The sequence below is a fragment of the Oculina patagonica genome, chromosome 6 (genome assembly GCF_052425735.1).
Source record: "Oculina patagonica isolate OP01 chromosome 6, crgOcupat, whole genome shotgun sequence".
Lineage (NCBI taxonomy): Eukaryota > Metazoa > Cnidaria > Anthozoa > Scleractinia > Oculinidae > Oculina > Oculina patagonica.
In genome coordinates, this window is record NC_135763.1 from 373,598 (window position 1) to 394,250 (window position 20,653).

Below are 20,653 nucleotides of genomic sequence, written 5' to 3' on the forward strand. Positions count from 1 at the left end.
TACGAAATCCGCCGACTATGGTGTTTTGGCACGCAGGCCTCAACATGGAAACGAGGTTGGCAACAGCGCGCTTTGCAATTTCAAAATGGCGGGTAAATGAAGTAAGAAATTGTTCTTCCTTGACCCCGTATTAAACCGATTGTTCGGTTAATTTTTGGATGTATCCTGTGCTGTTGTAATGAGGTAGACGAAGAAAATGAATCGAGGCCTTTTATCAGGTATATAGTTCCTATCTAGGAAAAGCTACGTAAAAATGTTCTAATGATCTGCTCTGAATACGTGAAAGACGTTCATTGCGGATGTTGAAGATCGTAATGTGTTGGTTTTTCGATGTTTTCAGGCCTGGATAAAGCCGAAAAAAGTCCATACGCAGGATGGAATACCTTCGTTCACAGTTATTCACCAGAGAAAGAGTATGTGTTTACCCGAATATCTAAGCTTACATTTAGAAATTGAAACTGATTTCTGTTTCAGATCAAATTTTCCGTGCAAGTCGTGAAGTCAACATCTTAAAGTTTGATTTCTTTTTGGCGAGTGCATCTTGTCGTTATTCCAGTTAACTGAATTAAGTGAGGTGAAAAGAAAAACGGTTTCCACGGTTTTGACGATTTTATTAGATATATGATAAGATCATACAGCTTTTGTCCACAGTCTTGCACTGTACGTATAGTGCTAGTTTTACTGTAACAGAAGTTAAGTTCTCAAATCCTCAGTGGTAATGTAAGTAAAAACATTACTGAATGAGAACTGTGCTGCTTCCATCAGGTGATGACTTTAACTTTCATAGCATATATGATTTTTGTTTCAATTTTTTTGAGGGGCAACATGACCTTACTTCTGATTAGCATATTTTTTTTTCAACTCCATTTCTTTTCACAGTGATGTGTGTTTACTGGATGATGACCACTGTGATAGTGAACAGCAAGGCTCATCCTCTTCCGGTGACTCCAGGAAATGTCTATCAGATGGGCTCAGGAGTCCTAAGGTATGGTATGAGTAACAATCCCAGGGATAAGCCTTGTACAACATGTAGCCCAATGATGTTAGTGCTAGGAGTCCCAAGGTATGGTACGAGTAACAATCCCAGGGATAAGCCTTGTACAATGATATGTTAGTGCTAGGAGTCCCAAGGTATGGTATGAGTAACAATCCCAGGGATAAGCCTTGTACAATGATATGTTAGTGCTAGGAGTCCTAAGGTATGGTATGAGTAACAATCCCAGGGATAAGCCTTGTACAATGATGTTAGTGCTAGGAGTCCTAAGGTATGGTATGAGTAACAATCCCAGGGATAAGCCTTGTACAACATGTAGCGCAATGATGTTAGTGCTAGAAGTCCCAAGGTATGGTATGAGTAACAATCCCAGGGATAAGCCTTGTACAACATGTAGCGCAATGATGTTAGTGCTAGGAGTCCTAAAGTATGGTATGAGTAACAATCCCAAAGTTTTCTCAGCGCGTGCTCAATGTATGGCGTGGCATGGTGTTGCGACAAGAATTACGGACAATTAGCACGGACATCCTTAAGTGTATAATTATCTACATGTATATTGTTTATCCACATTAGGACTTCACTGTGAGAAACGCATCATTTAAGATTCCAAAAAAGTCTCCTGGTCCTCCAGATAACAAAGGCAGGAAAGGTCAAGCATGGATTGAATCATCCTTCAATGAGGACGCGCAGTGTGGAGGCTGTCAAACAAAGACACGTTATCAGAAACCAAGAAATAATATAAACTGTGCTGGCAAGAGAAAATCATTAGATGAAAATGCAATTGGATATCGTCTTTTTAGGCAAGGGCTTTGTACTCCCAAAACACGATGGAAACATGCTAATCCCCCTGGAACATTCTCTTCTTTGCGGAGTGCAAATGCTACATCTTCAGCAAAACAGCCTTCCGGAAGCCAAGGTTTGAAATCATTGTCAATAAATTACAAAATGTAGTAGAAGTAGTTAACTGTTATTTTGTATTAATTTTGCAGTTACAAGTGCTCATACATCTGAACAATGCAATGGCTCGGTATCTGCAGACACTGCCAAAAGTAGTGTACAAAGGAGTTGTAGCTCTCTAGATAAAGAGAAAAGAGAGAATCTATCTGTTTTAGATAAGATAATGGAAGGTAAAGCTGTGGAGATTTCATGTAATGCAGACTCTGATGATGGGATTTTAAAGAGTGAAGACAATGATTCAGATAGCAACTTCAGGAAAAAATCAAGGCTTAGTGAAACTCCAAACTCATCAAAGGATATACTCTCAGATGATAACTATGACGACTGCTTTTACTCTAATTACTGCGAAAAATGTACAGGAAAGTTATCACTCAACAAAAAGTGTCCATGTTGTGACAAAGACATTTTCCCTTCACAAGCTGCCACACCAAGGAAACCTCTTTCAGCAGATAGATTTTACTCTCAGACTGATGACAAAAAGCTGAACGTTCAACGAAAATATCACAATAGGTCACGTGGAGTTCCTAAGTTATTGCAGCCAGGAACAGTAGAAAAGTTGTCAGATGCTAAAAAATCAACTAATGAAACAAGCCAGACAAACTTCATAGTAAAGAAAAGAAAGAATCAACGAAAAGTAAGTTAAACTGTTTTTTGAGCTGTATGAGGTCTTTTGACCAACAAGATTGTCTTGATAACTAGGGAGATTTTTAAGCTTGAGAATTTGAAGGGACAGAAGTACTGGGATTATTCACAAAAATAAGCACAGAAACGAAACTTTAATTAATTTTATTATGAACCAAAAAAGGCTATTGGTCAGTGGATATGTGGTCTAGAATTGCACAAAATCTCTGTAAAAACTCTAATATATGCTAACAAAAAGATTATAATTGTTTCTTTTTTTTTTCATATTATTCAAGTCAAACAGTGAAGACTCTGATTCAGGTATAGTTCTTATTATGTGAAATTTTCATTCATATTTTTTTATACATTTGTTGATACATTTTAATCTTTCATAGCTTTCTGTAAACAGTGTGACCATTAATTTTTTACTGAACCAAACTGATAACTATCCCAACTAACAATTTATCAAATCAACTACCAAAAAAAAAAATGTTTTATTGTGATCCTCCTTTAACGTGCAGAACAAAAACCACAAGTGAAGAAGAAACGGAATGGGAGACAAACAAAGCTCACTGTGCCTAAAAAAGGTTAGTTACCGATACTCTCTCCCTTCCCACTTGTCCCTTCCAAAAGAACTGAAAATAAGTAGAATTATATTTTAAAATTGGCATTTTTTTACAAAAAAAAAAATCAAACTTCCCCTGGGCACCAGTTGTACTGTTGTACAAGTAACTTTCAATTCAAGTTTGATTATTTTAAAAATATGCCAATTTTAAAATAATTTAACTTAAGTGTACATATTTAACAATTATTCGCTGAAGGCGAAGTGATTATTGTTGAATAATCCCTGAGATGAAGTCGAGGGGATTATTCAACAATAATCACTGAGCCTGAGGCGAATAATTGTTTTAGTGTAATTTTCAGAGGTGAATATCAAAAACTTCTAAATAACAAATAGAAAATTAAACACAAAAACAACAAACACAAGCTGTTTGCTTGCGTGTAAACCAGTTTAATTCATCGATTGAAATCGTAATTTACACTGAAGTTTTAGCAATAAAACGGAACAAAACAAACACTACGAAAAAGATAGATATCTAGTACCTTTGTTTAATCATTGGTGACTTCTGAGCAATTGTGTGAATCCTCTCGAAATTACTAGCTCCGGTGAGAAGAGAACTAAATAATGTTTTGCCAGTGGATCTGACTGAGTGCATGGCCGGGTGCGAAAAAAACCCAAAAACAACGTGTTTATGATCAATTCTAATGCCTTGAAACCATCTCTTGAAAATATTTTTGGTCCAAAAGCCTTCATAGTTAATTTGCAAAATTCCCAATATTTTAAATATCCAGGACTTGGAGTGATTTTGTTTTAATTAGAGAAATTTTCATTCTGCAAATGCCGCCATGTTCACTGGCCTAGATGGCAAACGTGGCATGGCTTAGTAGCCAAACCTTGAGATGCAAAATTCACCGCCTAGCGCGGTGAATATTGACACATATTCCAAGCTTCTCAACCAATCAGAATTGAATTCACCTCTGGAAATTATACTAATATTACATGTAGCTTGCAATTGGAAGTTTTCCCAATTATTGGCTGTTTTAGTTGGATACATGTAAGGAAATGAGATTTTTGTAAAGTAACCCTTAACTGGAATTATCAGATTCACAGGTTTGTTATCACAATGTTAATAATTTGTTCACGCTTTTATGTAATTACACATCAGTAGATTGTATGATCCTATTTACAAGTACGTCAACTTGTTCATTGCAGTGGATGTCATAACTTTATCAGATGAAGAAGATATTGTAGGTGAGTCTTACATTGCTGTACATTTTAAATCACTGTTTGAAACATTTGGTGCTACAGCAACAATTTGATTGTAGATTTAAAAATATTTGTAGCAGTGCTGTAATGTATTTATAAGTCACAAAATAATACACGCTCTGCATACAGGACTGACAACAAAACTTTTACTGTAAGTTCTACCCTGCTTGACCATCCCCCTAAAAACCTTAAAATAATACTGATGGTGTCATTAGTGGAACTTCTCCCTTTTAACCAAATTTTACTCTTTACAAATGATCTAAATAAGTGTTTGATTTTATCATTTTCTGGCTGTTTTGTGCCTTGACAGAAGCAACAACAGAGCTGGTAGTAGAAGAGTCTGAGAGCACTGTTAAGAAACCTACCATCATCCCTGAATCACCTGTCAACCAGGACATAGTTACAAAAGGAAGTGTTGTGGAGTCTAGTTCTGCAGGCACTGATGTTTGTCCAGAGGTAGCGAAAAAACAGAAGACAGTACAGTCAAAGGTACATTATTGTTCACACATTTTGTAGCTAATAATGTATTATTATTGTTAGAACCATTTTACTTTTATTGTGTAAATGACAGTTGCTATAATTGTATTTCTGATTTCCACTTTGCTTTAGGTGGAGCAAAATATTAATAGAAAAACTGAAAATGTACATGGCTATACCAGAGATGACCTTGAAATAGAAATAATGCTTGGACAAGATGTTCGACTTGGAACCTTGGCTTGCACTGCTACAAAACCACTAAGAGTAAGTATTTTCTACCTACATTAACATGTTTTGTTAATGACTAGTCTATCTCTTGAGCCAGCACGTAAGATGAGTAGTGTATGTGCGTAATGTAACATATTGTAATAGTACTACATTTTAGAATGGTGGTTCTTTATAACTTTATGTTTATTATTAACTTAATAATGCACAATATTTTCTCTTTTTTTACAGATTACATGCCACAATGATGAAATCAAACTTGATATTGATTATGGTGAGTGGGCAACAATAACTCACAGGCAGAAAAACAAGTTGATCCCAAGACCAGGCAAAGCTCCCAGTTTTCCCAGCTTTCCATTTGGCAGGGATGGCGGAGCCATGGAGGCTGGGGGGCTTTTAACTCCCCCCCCCCCACTTTTTTCAAAAAAATTAAGACTCTCTTAGAGAAAAGTCACAACATTCAGGGTTGGAAATTAGCGCTCGCCCACTCACCCAGGCGAGTGTGAAAACTGTCGGGCGAGTACAAATCATGGATCACTCGCCCGGTTTGGCGAGTACGATTTTCATATCCAGTATTACTAGTATTCAAATGTTTAAAAAAAAGGCGTAACGGTTACTTTTCACTTCGAATTAATCCACACTGTCCACAAGCCGATAGCCTACCAACATTTTGAAATCTCCAACAAAGCTGCGTTCAAGTTCGTAAACAGACAGAAATGGCTTCCTTTTAGTAATTGTTACATGATGGACGTACCTTTACAAAGTAACCCTCTGGACATAAACACACTAACTCGTCTACCGAGCTGCGAAATGCGGCAAGATCACTATTTCCCGATTTTCTTGCCTCTTTTTCTGAACAATTTTGCATTTGGGAAGACGTTTCAAATTAAAAACTGTGTTTCAACTTTTGAAGTAAGCGTGCTCATGGTTTATTAAGGATTAACGTCTATTTTTGGCGATTTTCATTGAAAAAAATAGATTGCAGTCTGTATCGCGATTGACCACTGACGGAGGCACGATAAGTATCGAACGTGATTTAAAATTTAAGATATATATTTCAATTTTTTGTGGGGGGTGAGGGGCTAAATTTTCCTTTCTTAAATGGAGGAGACTGGGCGAGTGAAAATTGATCTGGGCGAGTGCAATTTGAAGGTTACTCGCCCAGATGGTGAGTGCTCCGAAATTTTAGTTTCCAACCCTGACATTTTATTTGACTGTTGGCGATGCTGCTGGGACAAAACTGAAAAAAAAAAGGATTTCCTACACTGTTTTTATACAGTGATGTACATGTACTGGTAGTCAATAAAAGATTGTTATGCTATCAAATTACCCTAGACTTGCAAATCTTTAATAAGAGATGTTGAGGTTCAGCACCTTTATGTGTCAAATTGGTTCATGCTAATTATATTTAAATGCTGCATTTGTCATAGCCAAAAAAAATTGTTCACTGACCATCTTAGGAAAAGACCTTGCTTCTTTCAAGGTAAGAGCTATGGCGGTACAGTGTAAATTAGTATAACCAATACTTTGCCAAGTTCTACAAACGTTTTAGTCTACTGTATCCTGGAGTATTGACTTCCCCAAGCGTCAGTTTTTGATATGCTTGTAGTGCTTGGGAGATAAGTAAGGCTTGACAAGTCACAACGGTCTACACTCTAGTGCCGTTTAGAGTTAAACTTTTAGGGTGCATAAGCTTTTGGCCTTAAATGGACCGTGTGACAGATTTTAGCCAAACTTAAGCAAAGGAAATGACCATCAAATTCGTTTAAATAATTATATAAAATAATTTCTAAAAAAACAGTGAAGGAATATTTAAATGACACACCAAATGCAAAAGAAGGTACGGATGGCCAAAAAAGGTTGAAACAGATTGCGATATTGGTTTTTGAAATATGGTCTGGCGGAACAGTTTTCAAAGTTAATCTTGTTTGCTTGTGACTTAAAATAATAATGCACGGGAGACACATTTTGCTGTGATTAAGCTTTAGTTTTGTCATTTAGAATCATAAAGTTAATGTCTTGGCAAACAGTTAGTTTCATAGGGAGTATTTGACAAAATTTAATAACATTAAGTTGACTAAGCCGTGACACGGTCCCTTTAATAATCTTGCTGAGTTGTCTGATACAGCATGGTTTTACCGCTGGGGAGATAAGTTTGGCTTTTGGTCACGCATTGGAAGTCAGATCACATATCTGTCATGCCAATTGCCGAGCAGTGATCCCCACTTTACACTATATACTGTGTGTTTATTGCATCTGATTATTTTAGGTGTTTTAAAGTATAACTTCTAAGAAACGGTGACATTAAATAATTTTTCTTGCAGTTTTATACAAATTCCAATCCAGGTGTAATTGTGTTGGGAGTGACCCCAGGGTATGCACTGAAACTAAAACAAAGGATCCCCAACAAAGGAACTTTCCTGAATCCTGGAAGTGCTGGTGAGTTTATTAACTTTGTAGTCTGTATGCACTTTTAGTACATAGCCAATCCTTGGATGTGAACAAGCAGAGCCTATGATTAGTTTCCAAATACCTAAGCTTTGTGATTATATCCTGTATGTAGTAATGATGTAGAATCAGATGTATGGAAAAACTATTAAAACTTTTCTTCTTGGTTAAAATGTTTCTGTTCGTAAGTACCGTAGATAGCATTCCTCATAATCCATTAGTTGGATTAGTTGGATATTAATCCACTAGTTACCCACTCAATTCCTTATTGGAAGTGTGTCTTTTGACATAGTTTCCACTGTTTCAAGTGAACCTGTTTCTGTTGTATGTTTGACAGTTGCGGCAGAAAGGGACATTGTTCTTGAAGTCAATGAACACATAAAGCCAGAAGTGATGGCTGATTTGATGGAATGGGTATGTACAATTTGTAGACTACACAGCATGTTTATAAATTATTTGTATCAGGGTGTATATCCCAGACTTTGACAAGAAAGTCTGAAAATGAAAATCAATTTAAATAACTATTTACTGTTTGTTTATGGTTGATGCTCTAACTTGTTTTTGGATTCATTTGGTTTGAGGATGTCTGTGTAAAGGTAGATTTCCACTAACACCTTATTTTTTACTTGCACTAACGTGTGTGAAAAAATTGAGAGACAACATATGACTTGCGTAAGTCGTTCATAGGTTGTATCTAAATTTTTTACACACATAAACGCACATAAAAAAATATGGGTCAGTGGAAATCCACCTTAAAAATGTTGTTTTGTAATCACTACATTCATGGCAGCTGTTATTTTGTGATTACTGAGAAAAATGGATGCATGTAGTTACTTGCCTCATTCAGTCTTACCGTATTTTCTCGATTAAACGCCCCCGGCGTTTATTTCAAACTTGGCCCTATAGGGCCGGCGTTTATTTGAATTCAGGAGTTTTTTCAAGCCCTATGTGTCTAAGAAATGATTTTCATTCATTATTTTTGACAGCTTTATACTTAGACATTATTTTTAAAGCATATTCAACCTTTAATAATTGTTTAAGGGGTTGATTTTCAAATACAACTTGGAGACCCGGCGTTTAATCAAGAAAATACTTTCTGTGTGGCAAATATTATTATTACTATTATTTTAAAATACTCCTTCTACTAATTGTTTTCCATTTCTAAGGTGACAGACAAGTTATCTAAAGAGTTTGCTGAGTTAAGGTGGGTTTTCCTTGTTTTAAACAGTGAAATATGAAAATAATTTTTTTCTGATATCTATAACCTATGTAATTAACAAATACAATAAAGAATCTAAACTTAAAAATACAATAACTAGTCATCCAAAAAAATTTAAGGAGCTGAACTAGTTAGATGACCCCAAGATTCTTCATTTTAAAATAGTTATTTATTGATGTCAGTCAAGTTGGAGAATTAATTTTGAACAAAGGGAAGAAACAATAAAAACTACATTATTTTGCCTTTTAATGAAATTCATCATTTTTGTGTTGCAGCATAAAAGAAGTGGAGAGAATTATGTCATATAAAGCCTCTTCCTCAAGCACCAGCAAACAGAATCAATGTAAGAACATGGGGTTGCTATTTTCAGCGCACTTGAGTACTTAGCTCCACTGTAGTATTGTAAAGTGCACATTGTTGTAGTGTACTGTAATATACTGTGTACAGTGTACTGCAGTGTGGTATTTGTTGGTAAATCCAATGTTAATATTACTTTTTCATATTTTTTTCTAGCATCTGATGAGGCGTCTTCTTCAGCTATGTCAACTCGTTCCAGAACCTACAACACAAGAACAAACAGTAACAAGCAGCCTACACAAACACCACAAAAGTACAGTTGCTCTTGTCATTTTAATTGGTTAATTAACATCTGATGTACGGTAACCGTCGTACAGTGTAGTCATTTCTGTGAGAAGAGCTGGTCATGTTGATGTGCGCTTGTCCCAAACTAATCAGCAGGTCATCTTATATCAACATTATTCACATTTTTGAAAAGTTAGGCGGGACTTAAGATCTTATTTTGTTATTTTTTTAGACTCATTGTTTATCCACCGCCTCCTCAACCTGGCGGAATAACTGTTACTACAGAGGATATTGGTTGTCTTGATTCTGGTGAATTTCTCAATGATGTCATCATTGATTTTTATCTGAAGTAAGTTAATCAACAAACATATTAGCAGTATAATGTTTTTGTCAGAGCAATACTACGAAAATATCCGAACTGTAGAATGGGCAGGAATTTTTTTCTTGCTGCCCCACCCACTTTCGTTGACATATTCCACAAATACCCGTGGCTCACGTGCTGCGCCTTGTTGCCGACACTGTTTTGTACAGTCATTTGTTTGAACTGCGCTTGAAAAATAATCTTGGTTAAATTTATTTTTCTCGCAGCAAAACATAAAATTAGCGCCAAACCTCGACACAACCACTTAAAGTAAATGGCAAGCACTATGTTTAACCGAGCTTTTATTGAGATTCTCTTCAACCAGCCATTTATTCGACGCTCTATTTAATGACCAATCCATTGTGATGTAGCAAGCTGTTAATAATACGCGACAAGGTGACAGGTGGAATTTACAGACAAAGGTAGGCGGGGAAGAAGAAGGAAGTGGGCGGGGCAGCAGCATAAAAATTCAGGCCTATTCCATAGTTCAGTGATTTTCATAGTTTACCAAAACCAACACTTGGATAAGGTAATTTATGTAGTTTACTGAGACTGTTTACAGCTCTACCAGTATTTTTTTCTTGTATTTCTCTTCGAATGTTGAACCTGGGAGAGAACTTAACGCCAGCACAAAATTGGAGGGTGGGGAGCGAGAAAAACAACCATCCCCACCCCCTCACGTTTCGCACTGGTGCTTGCTTTGCTCGCTGTTTCTCTCGCGTTCTTCTGCATTGACAAATAGAGAGGCTGTGAGCAGTCTAGTCAAAAACGTTAATGATTAGTTGAGGATCCTGCCCCAATTTTATAAAATCATTCTAAAGTTGATTTAACACATAATATTTGCACACAGGACATTATTAAAAAAAAAAACTTTCTTCTGCAAAAATCTTGTTTGCAGGTATGTATTCTTTGAGAAGCTCAAACCTGAGGACCGAGCACGGACGCATATTTTAAGCTCATTCTTCTACAAGCGGCTCACGCAGAGAAAGAACAACAATAATGACACCTTCACCAGGTTAGTACTGTTAAAAATATTCTTCCTGGCCATATGCTGTTGACAATACCCCACTAACGATGATTTTTGGGCCCAGGTCACACATTTCCTTTTCATTCAACCAGCTTAAAACAGTCATCTCGTTCATAAGGACACTTTCTTTCTTTGTGTGTACGTGTATGTTCAATATACTAATGAAATCCTTTGAAAGTTATGCACAAATACTACATGAAATGTTTGGTTTACAAAAAAATTCAAACTTGAGAATGGATTAGGTTTAAATGAGTCTATAGGTGTTTAATAGCCTTAGACAAAACTGTTAAATATAAAAATGTTACGTTTTCAATGTTACATTTTGCATGGGTCTTGTGTTCTGGTCGCACCAAGCAGTTTTGGAACAAAAATAATTTTACAATTCTCTCTATAGTTATCAGTTAAATAGTATTAAAGTCGTTCAAACAATATAATACTTTAACTTACCGTAAATGATCTAATAAACGCCCAGGGCGTTTATTAAATTTTAGAGGTTTTACAGGGGACGTTAAATAGACATGAGGCGTTTATTAGAGAGAGGCGTTTATTTCACACAAACTAAAATAACGTCTACTAAACAAATAAGACACGAAGTTGCCGGCGCGGAGTAAGACAGAAAACAGAGTTTGTGAGTAGGAGTCTAATCTATTCTGCGCTAATGCAAAGCTATCAATGTTTCCATCGACATCGGGGTCAACCATGTTGGTATCGTTGGCCTCTTCGATGTTCGAAACAAGCAAGAAACTAAATAAATTACGTGATTTTACTCTATGGAGCGTTACCTTGGTTTTTGAGGCGATCCTTAGAGAGGGGCTTCTATTAGACACGGGCCGTTTATTAGAGAGGGGCGTCTAATACAAACTTTACACCTCAGGGGGAGCGTTTATTAGATACAAGGCGTTATTTGAGAGTGGGTGTTTATTAGATCATTTACGGTATCCACATTTTCACCCGTGTCAAATGAGAGGTGATTATGGTTAAGGTACATCTCATTTTTTTAGTTCAACTTCACTCTTTATTCCTTAGTACCCCCACCCTCCCTCACTTTTAACTGGCTACTTTTCTCTCCCTAGTACTCCAGACCGAATGCATTCTCAAGTGCGTACATGGACTAAGAATGTGGATATATTCGAGAAAGATTTTGTAATTGTACCTATAAATGAAAGGTATGTTATATGGAGAGTGAGAGCTGGACTGTCGGGGTGGTGGTGGCACTGACTGACTACAAATGCCATGGCCGGAGCAATGCTGGCTTGAACCATTTCTTCACACCAAAAATACAGTTTTGCTTTAATTTTCTTCACAATTTACGGTCATGTGAATCTATTTTTTACTTAAAAATATCAACACCCTCTTACAAAAGTAGACATTAACTAGCTACTACAGTTTATTCTCCCAGCGAGCGCCGTGAGAATTGTATGGAGACCAGTTAGGTTAACATCAGGGTTTACTAACGACACATGTTTGATCTCCTTAACTGGTGAGAAACTGACGGTTGTGTGATGGAACATGACCCTGACCTTTTGTTTTGTTTTACTCTGTCAGCTCTCACTGGTATCTGGCAGTGATCTGTTTTGCTGGACATGAGAATCCAACTTACGTTAATGAAATCAATGATGACGATGAAACCGACAACAAGGTACAGTTTAATATTAATTAACTTAACCTGAAGATTTTTAACCTCAAGATTAGCTTTCTTTACCCCCCCCCCCCCATTTCGTTCAGTCCCAACACGGTGTAGACTCGAGTTTAAGGGGGGGGGGAGGTTCTTTCAGCCATGGATTCGAGGAAGCAAAATTAAGAACTCGTGTTGTGATCTTGATCAGAGTTTAGGCAGTATTTTTTATTCGCGCGCGTGAAAAATCAATTGAAGCGTACCAGTAAAGAGTAGAGTATGGAGTGAGTTCCCGGTGTTGTGGTCTGGTCTTTGCCCATTGTACTGTGCTTACTGTGAAAAGCTTGGAGATATTAGCTGTATAAGGTACTCTACAAATCCGAGGATAAAGAAAAGTGATGTGTGTGTATATGTATAATACTGTCTTGATGTGCCGGTTATTATCTGAACGACCGACAACTAAAAAAGAGAAATAATAGTTTGTTCTTTATAGAACAGGATCTGATCGCTGTATTTTGATATTGCTGTCACGGTCCTTTCGAATCTCATCGTATACTCATGATATTATTAATTCATTTTAAAAACTCAACAGAATGAGGCCACAGATACGGAGACTGGAACCGAGGAAGAACGCGAACATGGCGATGACGATGATGATTTTGAGTTCTCTCCGCTGGCAGCGTTACGAAAGAAACCAACCACACGTAACTCCAGGAAAAGTTTGTCCAAACAGATCGTCAAATCACAGTAAGGGACATTTTGGAGATTCAGCTTGACCAGTTTAACTAGGAGCTTCTAACTTTACCCTTACACATTGTCAAAACTGACAACAAAAATACTAAATGTCATTATTTAAAAAAAAAAATAATGAGAAGCAAACAGCACCTGACAAACGATTTTAGGCGATTGCGTTTGAACGCTTAACTCATATAATCGAGCACATTTCATTTCACTGTATAAAACCTCTGATTAATGTTTATTGTAACGATGATTTCAATAACGTCACAACACAATAAGTTGATCAAGAAGAGCTCGTTTGTCTCCAAACATGCTGACGAAGTACTATTTTTTTTTTTGCAGACCGTGTATTTTAGTGTTTGACTCTCTGGGAGGTTCTAGGGCAAGGTGTATGTTTAATCTGAGAAAGTAAGTGTTAATTTATATCTGGTTCTCCTTTAGAATTCGACCACCGGAGAATTTGTTGTTACATTACATTTTCAATGCCGATCCATCGATGATTTTGTTGTTGCGTGGTCTGGGACAAAGGCTGCGTCCAGGGGAACAGCCAAAACGTCTGTTTCCCGCCAAAACTTGGGAAACCGACGTGGGCGCGGCACATGGCGGGAAAACCCCATTGCTTGCATGCGACTCGTCAGTTACTAGGTTGTTAGCCCTCTGATTGGCTATTTCTATAGCAACGGATTTAAAATTTGCATATCATCGCGCGAAGCTTTAGCTTTGAAGAAACCTTCACTAAATGTTTCACAACACTGCTGGTATTTTTTACTAGCTACCTCAAGTGTGAATGGAGAGAACGAAAGAAAGAGCCCGCCACAAGAATCTTCGACAAAGACACGATCAAAGGAAGCCATCCCAAGGTTTGTTATTTGAATGATTAATCAACCCTTATTACCTTTGACTTTATCTTGAATAAATAAAGAAAAGCTGCCATTGGAATTACAGTGCTCCAACAGTTTGCATATCTGGATAAGTATGGACTCTTCCAACCTGTGTAGAAAGTGAAGTTGTACATTAGAAAATTTCCGCAAAGTTTGTCCAACATATAAAGTCATGAGTTTGGAAAGAGCGGGTTGGATATTTTTGTCGAAAGCATGGAAAGATTGCAATTTAAATGGAGTGAAACTGTGTTCATAAGACTTTTATATTCAGGATTTCTTTCTCTCTTTCATGCCCAGGTTCCCCAGCAAGATAACTTTTGTGATTGCGGTGTGTACGTGTTGCAGTACATGGAAAGCTTCTTTGAGGTAAATTTTGATTTGTACGAAGTTCGCTTGAATGCTCAGTTCCTATTATGAGACACGCCCGCAGGGAATCGTGGACATGTTTTGATGAATTCAACTGACATGATTGCCAGCGGGCGCGTCTTACAGAGAGAATTGAACATTATAAATACTGTATACTATAACCAGTGAATAACTTTGGATATTTTTTAGGATTTGATTGATCAATCACTTCACGTCTGTTTATTTTTGAACAGTTTAAACGGAAAGTATTATGGCTTTTCTCATTTTTAGTGCAGAATGCACTATTGTGATGGTTTGTTGGGGCTGTCGTCCGCTAACCCGCTAGTGCGCTAACGTGTAAACTTTAATAGTCAATTAATTAATTAATTCCTGTGGAGGGGGTTGAGTCTCCCAAGTAAAACGTGGAGCACATCTACGTTACTTTTACATGAGGATCTCAAAGGTATATATTTGTTTCAGTAAAACCATTGCTCTCCTTGTGGTACTACTCAACGTAATTTACACCAAACGCATGCGCAGATTAGTCTACGTTGTTTTCTGGAACTATCATGAACATCGCTTGTATTGCGTGTTTGCGGTAGGCTTCCTGCAGACTTCTTGGCGCCAAGTAAAAACCGCAAATTAATTCAATTAGATTTTGAGACTTTCACAGCGCTTTCGTAATTAGGTATGCAAAAACTTGCACCGGGATTTTCGGCGTGAACACCTGATAACCAGGAAACAAATATCCTAGCTGTACTGCGTTTTAAAAAACCTGTCGAAAAATATGTTTTTTGATTAGATTTGTTTCTTTAGTTTTTGAGAATCGTCTTTCGTGCAGTCCAAACCGTAACTTAATTAAATTAAACAAATGCCGTCGATGCCGCCGTTAAACAAACAAAAAACAAAAGTTTCATGTTATCACATTTTCAAGGAAGACAAAAGTATTTTGTTACAAACGAACAAAAGTGTCGTGGTACGTTTGCAAAGATTAGCGAAGGGAACACCTGGGAAAGAATACAAGTAGCCTGTGAACAGTTTTTCCGAAAGTAAAATAAAGCAAATAAACACGAACATATATAAAACATCATACTTTCAATTGTTCCATATTGCATTCTGCACTTACCAAATCATTGAGATTTTTTTTTTGTTATTTTCAGGATCCAATCACAGACTTCTCACTGCCCATAAAGAAACCCAACTGGTTTTCATCAGTTGCACAAAAGCGAACCGAAATACGGGATCTTATTTATACCTTGAAAGCAAACGCCGACGTAGATGGTAACACGTGATCTTATTTATACCTTGAAAGCAAACGCCGACGTAGATGGTAACACGTGAAAGGGGCAAGAAAGAAATAAAGACTTGTTTAAGAAACAGATGGCTTATGCGGGCCATAAGCTCCATATTAGCCTGGAAACTGAGCTCCGTAAAAATCGCCATGTTTGGGCGTAAGCTCCACATGTGACCCCTAAGAAGCGATCCTGTAACATTGTCTGAAACAACACTCGTGGTTTGCAACATCAGTTGCTTCCAGTTGCCAATCACACTTTGTCAATTTTTTTTTAAAAAAAAAATCTCCAGTGTCAAGAGTTCTCACTCAATTGATGAAAACCAATGGCATTGTAGTATGAAAAAAATCAACGTGTTGTTATTTGAGCCGATCATTTTCCGGTACAAACACAGTATTTCAACCTTCAACTCATTACACTGCCCTGTTTCGTTGTGCAATGTGTTGCTTGTTCGCTGTTTAAGTGGATGCAGGGGCCTCATAGTTAAGATGCCAATTATCGTGTTCAAATTGATTAGTCCATGATTATTTTTTTATCTGTTTCGCGATTCATCCGTGAACTGTGGGCGCGTATCATAAAGAACGGTGAAGAGAAATATCGACTTGTCATAGTTTGTTATAGTTTTGGCTTAGAAAGGATTCCTTATGTATTTCCGTACAGTTGTGGCAGCACAAGTGGATGTCAGGAATAACGAAAGAAAATTGTGGGAAAAATACCTTAAAATACCTCGAGGTATTTTTTATCATTCAGTTTTACGCTTATGAAAGAAATATCGCTATAGTCTTTAATTACAATTCAGTTGTTACAAATATGAGTTGACCCTTTTTACACTGTGTTCCTGTGTATGAATTATTGATACTGACTGTAAAAGCGTTGTCATAAACAAGGTGCATTATGTCGGAATCAGTTTACACAGTCTCCAAGCGTCTACCGTGGAACATTTCACTTATTTGGATCGATTACGATTTGTAAAAGAAACAGTTTATATAAATCAAGGGTAGTGATTGTGAATAGGAAATTTATCACAATCATGAAGTTTAGTTATGTTTTCATAAGACGCTGAAATGTAAAAAGTTTGTCATGACTTCAAATTACTTTAAGATTTTACATTGTAGATATTTATTGGAAAAATGGATTTCAGTGGATATCAAATAAACCAAATGTTGGACGCTCTTGTGTTGTGCTTCCAATTTCTCCCGGTTGTTTCAAAGCCGATTAACAACAATCTAACCAGGTTTGTTCCTCCTGGTCAAACGTATTCTGAATTCCAAGTTGACTCTAATTCCTGCCCTGAAGCTCAGGTTATCTCGTTCCCAGACCTGCTCTTTTAATAAGCCGTCTTCACAGTCATGCGCAGTTGTCTGCGAGAACATAGAGAGTGGTGCTAATCAATCTCGTTTCCAGATCCGGGAAACTCGGGAAACTCAACGGCTCTGGACTAATCCAAAACCGGAACCAGGAAATCCTGGTTCCGGTTTGATTGGGCGCGTGCGCCGGAGATTGTAGTTAAACGAATAAGTTTTCAACAGCCAATCAGACTCGGACGCCTTTGTGGCTGGCTTTCAGAGTAGCCCAGAGGTCCCGATCGCTGGCGCAGACCAGAAGGATCGCGGCCTCTGGGGACGAGATTGGGTGCTAATGGAAAGCAAAAAAGCATTTTTATTAGCTTGTGTAATGAAGCTTGACCACTAGGAAGTGCAGTTATGCAGATAATTTTTTGGTTTCACGTGGAAGTAAGTGTCGAACATCTACTAACTAGAAGGATTTGCATAAAACTGTGATTGCAACAGTAGTCAATTACAAGATATTTTTTGCCAGGGCCCTGCAAAACACCAAAAGTATTGTCCTCCACTGCTGGTGTTTCTCGTCGGTTACAACGCCTCCTTGACACTTACAAGGCCTGCAAGAGGCGGCAGAGAGTGATTAGGGATAGCCTGCGTTACAGACGAACAAAACTCTGGACTATATATATCGGGGTTTTGTTCGTCTGCAACGCAGCCTAGATTAGGGACGGCTGCGTAAATGTTAACTAAAGGGCTTGTGGCCAAAAATAAAAAAATGTTTCCTTGTCAATTTCGACTCGCAGAATTACACAAACGCAATCATCTGTTTCTTATATTATGCGGCAACATAAATTATTTTATTTCCTCCTTGCACGGCACGTAAAACACGCCGACATAAAAACCACAACCACCTCATCGTCGTTGAAGTTGGCAACACAATGGCGGCCAACAAGTGTAGTGGTTGTTTTGTTCCTAGGAGATCTACAGGTCCCAACAGCGCTACCACGATCAAAGAAAAATCTTTCCCACGCATGCTGCGGTAATAAACACGCAAACAAAACAATCTATTTTTGAGCCACTTGAAACCGCTTAGTATTGATCGTGCAGCAGTTTAAGGGGGCGGTCAGTTTACGTATTTATTTTCCAAGATAGTTGGGCACGCGAACGAACAAATGGTTACCAGAATTATTTGATCTGAATTAACTGGTCATTTAAGTACAAGTCCTAAACCTTACTAGCATCAAAGTATCCTCTTTCCACGAGTTTATTATCCACTTATTAGAATCAGTGCGTGAAAGAAAACTCGGATGTGTTCAGAGGTCATTAATTTTCATCACAGCCAGGTCACGCAAGCACACAACTGATTTTTACTGCGAAATCGATGGAGAGCTTTGCACAAGCTTGTTGACGCCGGACCTAGATTTTGAACAATGATTTAGTCATTTTGGGTTTACCTTGCAAAATGTTTCTACTACATCTCATTTTTCTTTATTTTCAAGGATCGAATAGCGAAATTGGGCAAATTTTCTCTTCGAAGACTCGAGAATCGTCGATGAATGGAGTACGAAAAAAAAAATGGAAACTGAAACATCCAAAAGTTAACTCCAGTCTGTTGAGCAATAAATTAAAAATTTTGTTATTGTCGATCACCGAGAATCAGCTATAGTGGGCATATTTGCAATTTTGCAGTTCTTGAGAGGAGTCTTTTTTAAGAAGCAACCTACGTCAAAACAAATATATCTTATCTTAAAAATATAGCGCCTACATCAAAATAAGTATGACTAAAGTTTAAGGGTACCTTTGAAATTACACTTAGTCAATATAGGACAGGAAAGTGCGTAATGGCGTAAAAATAAAGAATATAAAAAGAACATGCCTACAAGAGCCAATATAAAAATACTAATTTAGCTCTGCATGCCAGCAAAATAAAGTTTATTGTTACGGTTCGGCTAAAAGAGAGTATTTTCACGACTCTAGCGCCTGCCAAGTTAAAAATAAATCTTAAAACTAACTTTTTAATTTGCAAAAACTTATATCAGTCTCGCGGGACCATGCTCAAGACAATTCTGAATGTTTTTCTTTTTCTTTGTTTGTTATTTCTCTAGCAACAAGGTACTATAATTAACGGAACTAATAATATGGGCCTGATTACATGGCCGGAATTTCAGCCCGGGCTAAACACTTAAAAAACTGAAAAATTATCATGGCCGCCATTTTCTTTCGTCGAAAGCCATTACTGCGCATCCTTAAGCTCGCTTTACCCGTTTGCCCGGGCTTAGATTTCCAGCCCGGTTAACCGCAAACGTGTTTTTTAGAAGATTTGTTTTAGAAGCCAGGCTGAAATCTCAGCCCGGCAAACCGGCATACCAGACATTTACTCGAACAGCGAAAACGAGAATATCTAATAATACTGTATACATGGGTACAAAAGCAGTCTTTCTATTGAAATCCACTGTCTTACCTTACTCGCAGCCAATAGCCTGCGAGCAGGCTCTCTATTCGGGGGCAACGTGAATATCGCCGACTCGCGCCTTCGGCACTCGCGGGATCACGCCTTCGGCGCTCGAAGAGTTCAATTCACGTTGCCCCCGAATAGAGAGTAGGCTTTTATAGATTGTGCTAGCATAATTTTTGGATAATTGGAGCTAAAAAGCATAATTTGTGAAACGAGTACTGCCACGGCATATAGTTTTTAGCACTTTTGGAGCATAAATTCATAAAATGTAGTAAATATGGTGACTTTCACAGAAAAAATGAATTAGGTATTTGTTCTTGCAATGCGTGTTTAGCTATACAATTTGATTGTTAGTCGTTAGAGGCATACAAACGGTTAGAGATGCGAGCAGCTAATTGGACAGCGACGGCCGTGATAAACTGCCATAAACACAAATAAATTACAACAACAGTTTATTTAAAAACTCATAATTTGGTGTCGTATTGCGCACCTCTATGTATAGAATCTACGTCATTTTGTGAGTATAATTCGGAAATCAGAAGCATATTTGGGAATTGGCATAATTTTTGCATAATTTGGCAAATTTTGAGCACTGCTAGTAGCATAATATGCCACTTTTAGGAGCACAATCTATAAAAAGCCTAATAGAGAGCCTGCTCGCAGGCTACGCAGCCAATTTCATTAATGAAGTTTAAGCTGTTTCGCAGTTTGTAATTAAACCAAAAGCAAAAAGAGAGAGCTCAGTGGTGTCGTATATACGTATGCATTATGGCCCTTCGTTCTTAGGAGAAGTAAAAAAAAATTCACATAAAAATTATTTACACCAGGGCTGGGTTGTTCAAAGCACGATTACCTAATCCAGGATAAGCGTGAATTTTGAATTTTTTTTTCAAACGTTTTAGTGAGGTTTTCAACTTATATTTACTTCCTCCAGTTTTGAAGTCGACTAGTCTCAAACTCCACAAAACATAAGTAACAAAAAGAAATTTATACAAGAGAAATTGAACCCTCGATCAACTTTTAATCCTGGGTTATTATTGTAAATCGGCTTGCGAACAACCCGGCCCAGGTGAATCGCATGAGACAGAATCAAAACAAAGACCCTCAGCGTAATTATCAGACGAACTTGGCGCATGGCTCGCTGCAGCACGTTTAGTTTGACTAGCAGCCGGTCATTATTATTAGAGAACGACAAAATAATAAACAAAATATAAAGACAGATGTCAACATCGTTGAGTTCAACTTTGAGCTTCCTTCCTTGCATTGTCATTTCTCTTACTAAAAGCTGTAACATCAAATATAGAG

The 20,653-nt window shown here is 37.5% G+C and overlaps 1 protein-coding gene across 3 annotated transcripts; it reads left to right on the top strand.

Annotated features, from left to right (window-relative positions):
- The first annotated feature begins 62 nt into the window (after positions 1 to 62).
- LOC144657105 (uncharacterized) lies at positions 63 to 16,783 on the top strand. Of its 3 annotated transcripts, none has more exons than XM_078517401.1 (27): positions 63 to 218; positions 341 to 413; positions 880 to 985; positions 1,568 to 1,910; positions 1,984 to 2,585; positions 2,869 to 2,893; positions 3,094 to 3,159; positions 4,347 to 4,385; positions 4,711 to 4,889; positions 5,010 to 5,141; positions 5,334 to 5,376; positions 6,533 to 6,585; positions 7,427 to 7,541; positions 7,888 to 7,964; positions 8,717 to 8,754; positions 9,045 to 9,112; positions 9,283 to 9,379; positions 9,584 to 9,700; positions 10,611 to 10,727; positions 11,813 to 11,905; positions 12,285 to 12,378; positions 12,947 to 13,101; positions 13,435 to 13,500; positions 13,865 to 13,952; positions 14,271 to 14,339; positions 15,479 to 15,606; positions 15,693 to 16,783. In XM_078517401.1, the coding sequence occupies exons 1-27, from the start codon at positions 197 to 199 to the stop codon at positions 15,784 to 15,786; spliced, it is 3,099 nt and encodes a 1,032-aa protein (XP_078373527.1). In that variant the 5' UTR covers positions 63 to 196; the 3' UTR covers positions 15,787 to 16,783. The 3 variants fall into 3 exon arrangements, with proteins under 3 accessions (XP_078373527.1, XP_078373529.1, XP_078373528.1); XM_078517403.1 differs by having other exon boundaries at positions 15,479 to 15,573; positions 15,623 to 16,783; XM_078517402.1 differs by lacking the exon at positions 15,693 to 16,783 and having other exon boundaries at positions 15,479 to 15,616.
- The last annotated feature ends 3,870 nt before the right edge of the window (positions 16,784 to 20,653 follow it).

Coding starts and splice junctions, on each gene's coding strand:
- LOC144657105 (XM_078517401.1), top strand. CDS start 197: ATGAATCGAGGCCTTTTATCAG. Junction 6,586..7,426: donor AAGACCTTGCTTCTTTCAAG/GTAAGAGCTATG, acceptor TTTTTCTTGCAG/TTTTATACAAATTCCAATCC. Junction 7,965..8,716: donor TGGCTGATTTGATGGAATGG/GTATGTACAATT, acceptor TCCATTTCTAAG/GTGACAGACAAGTTATCTAA.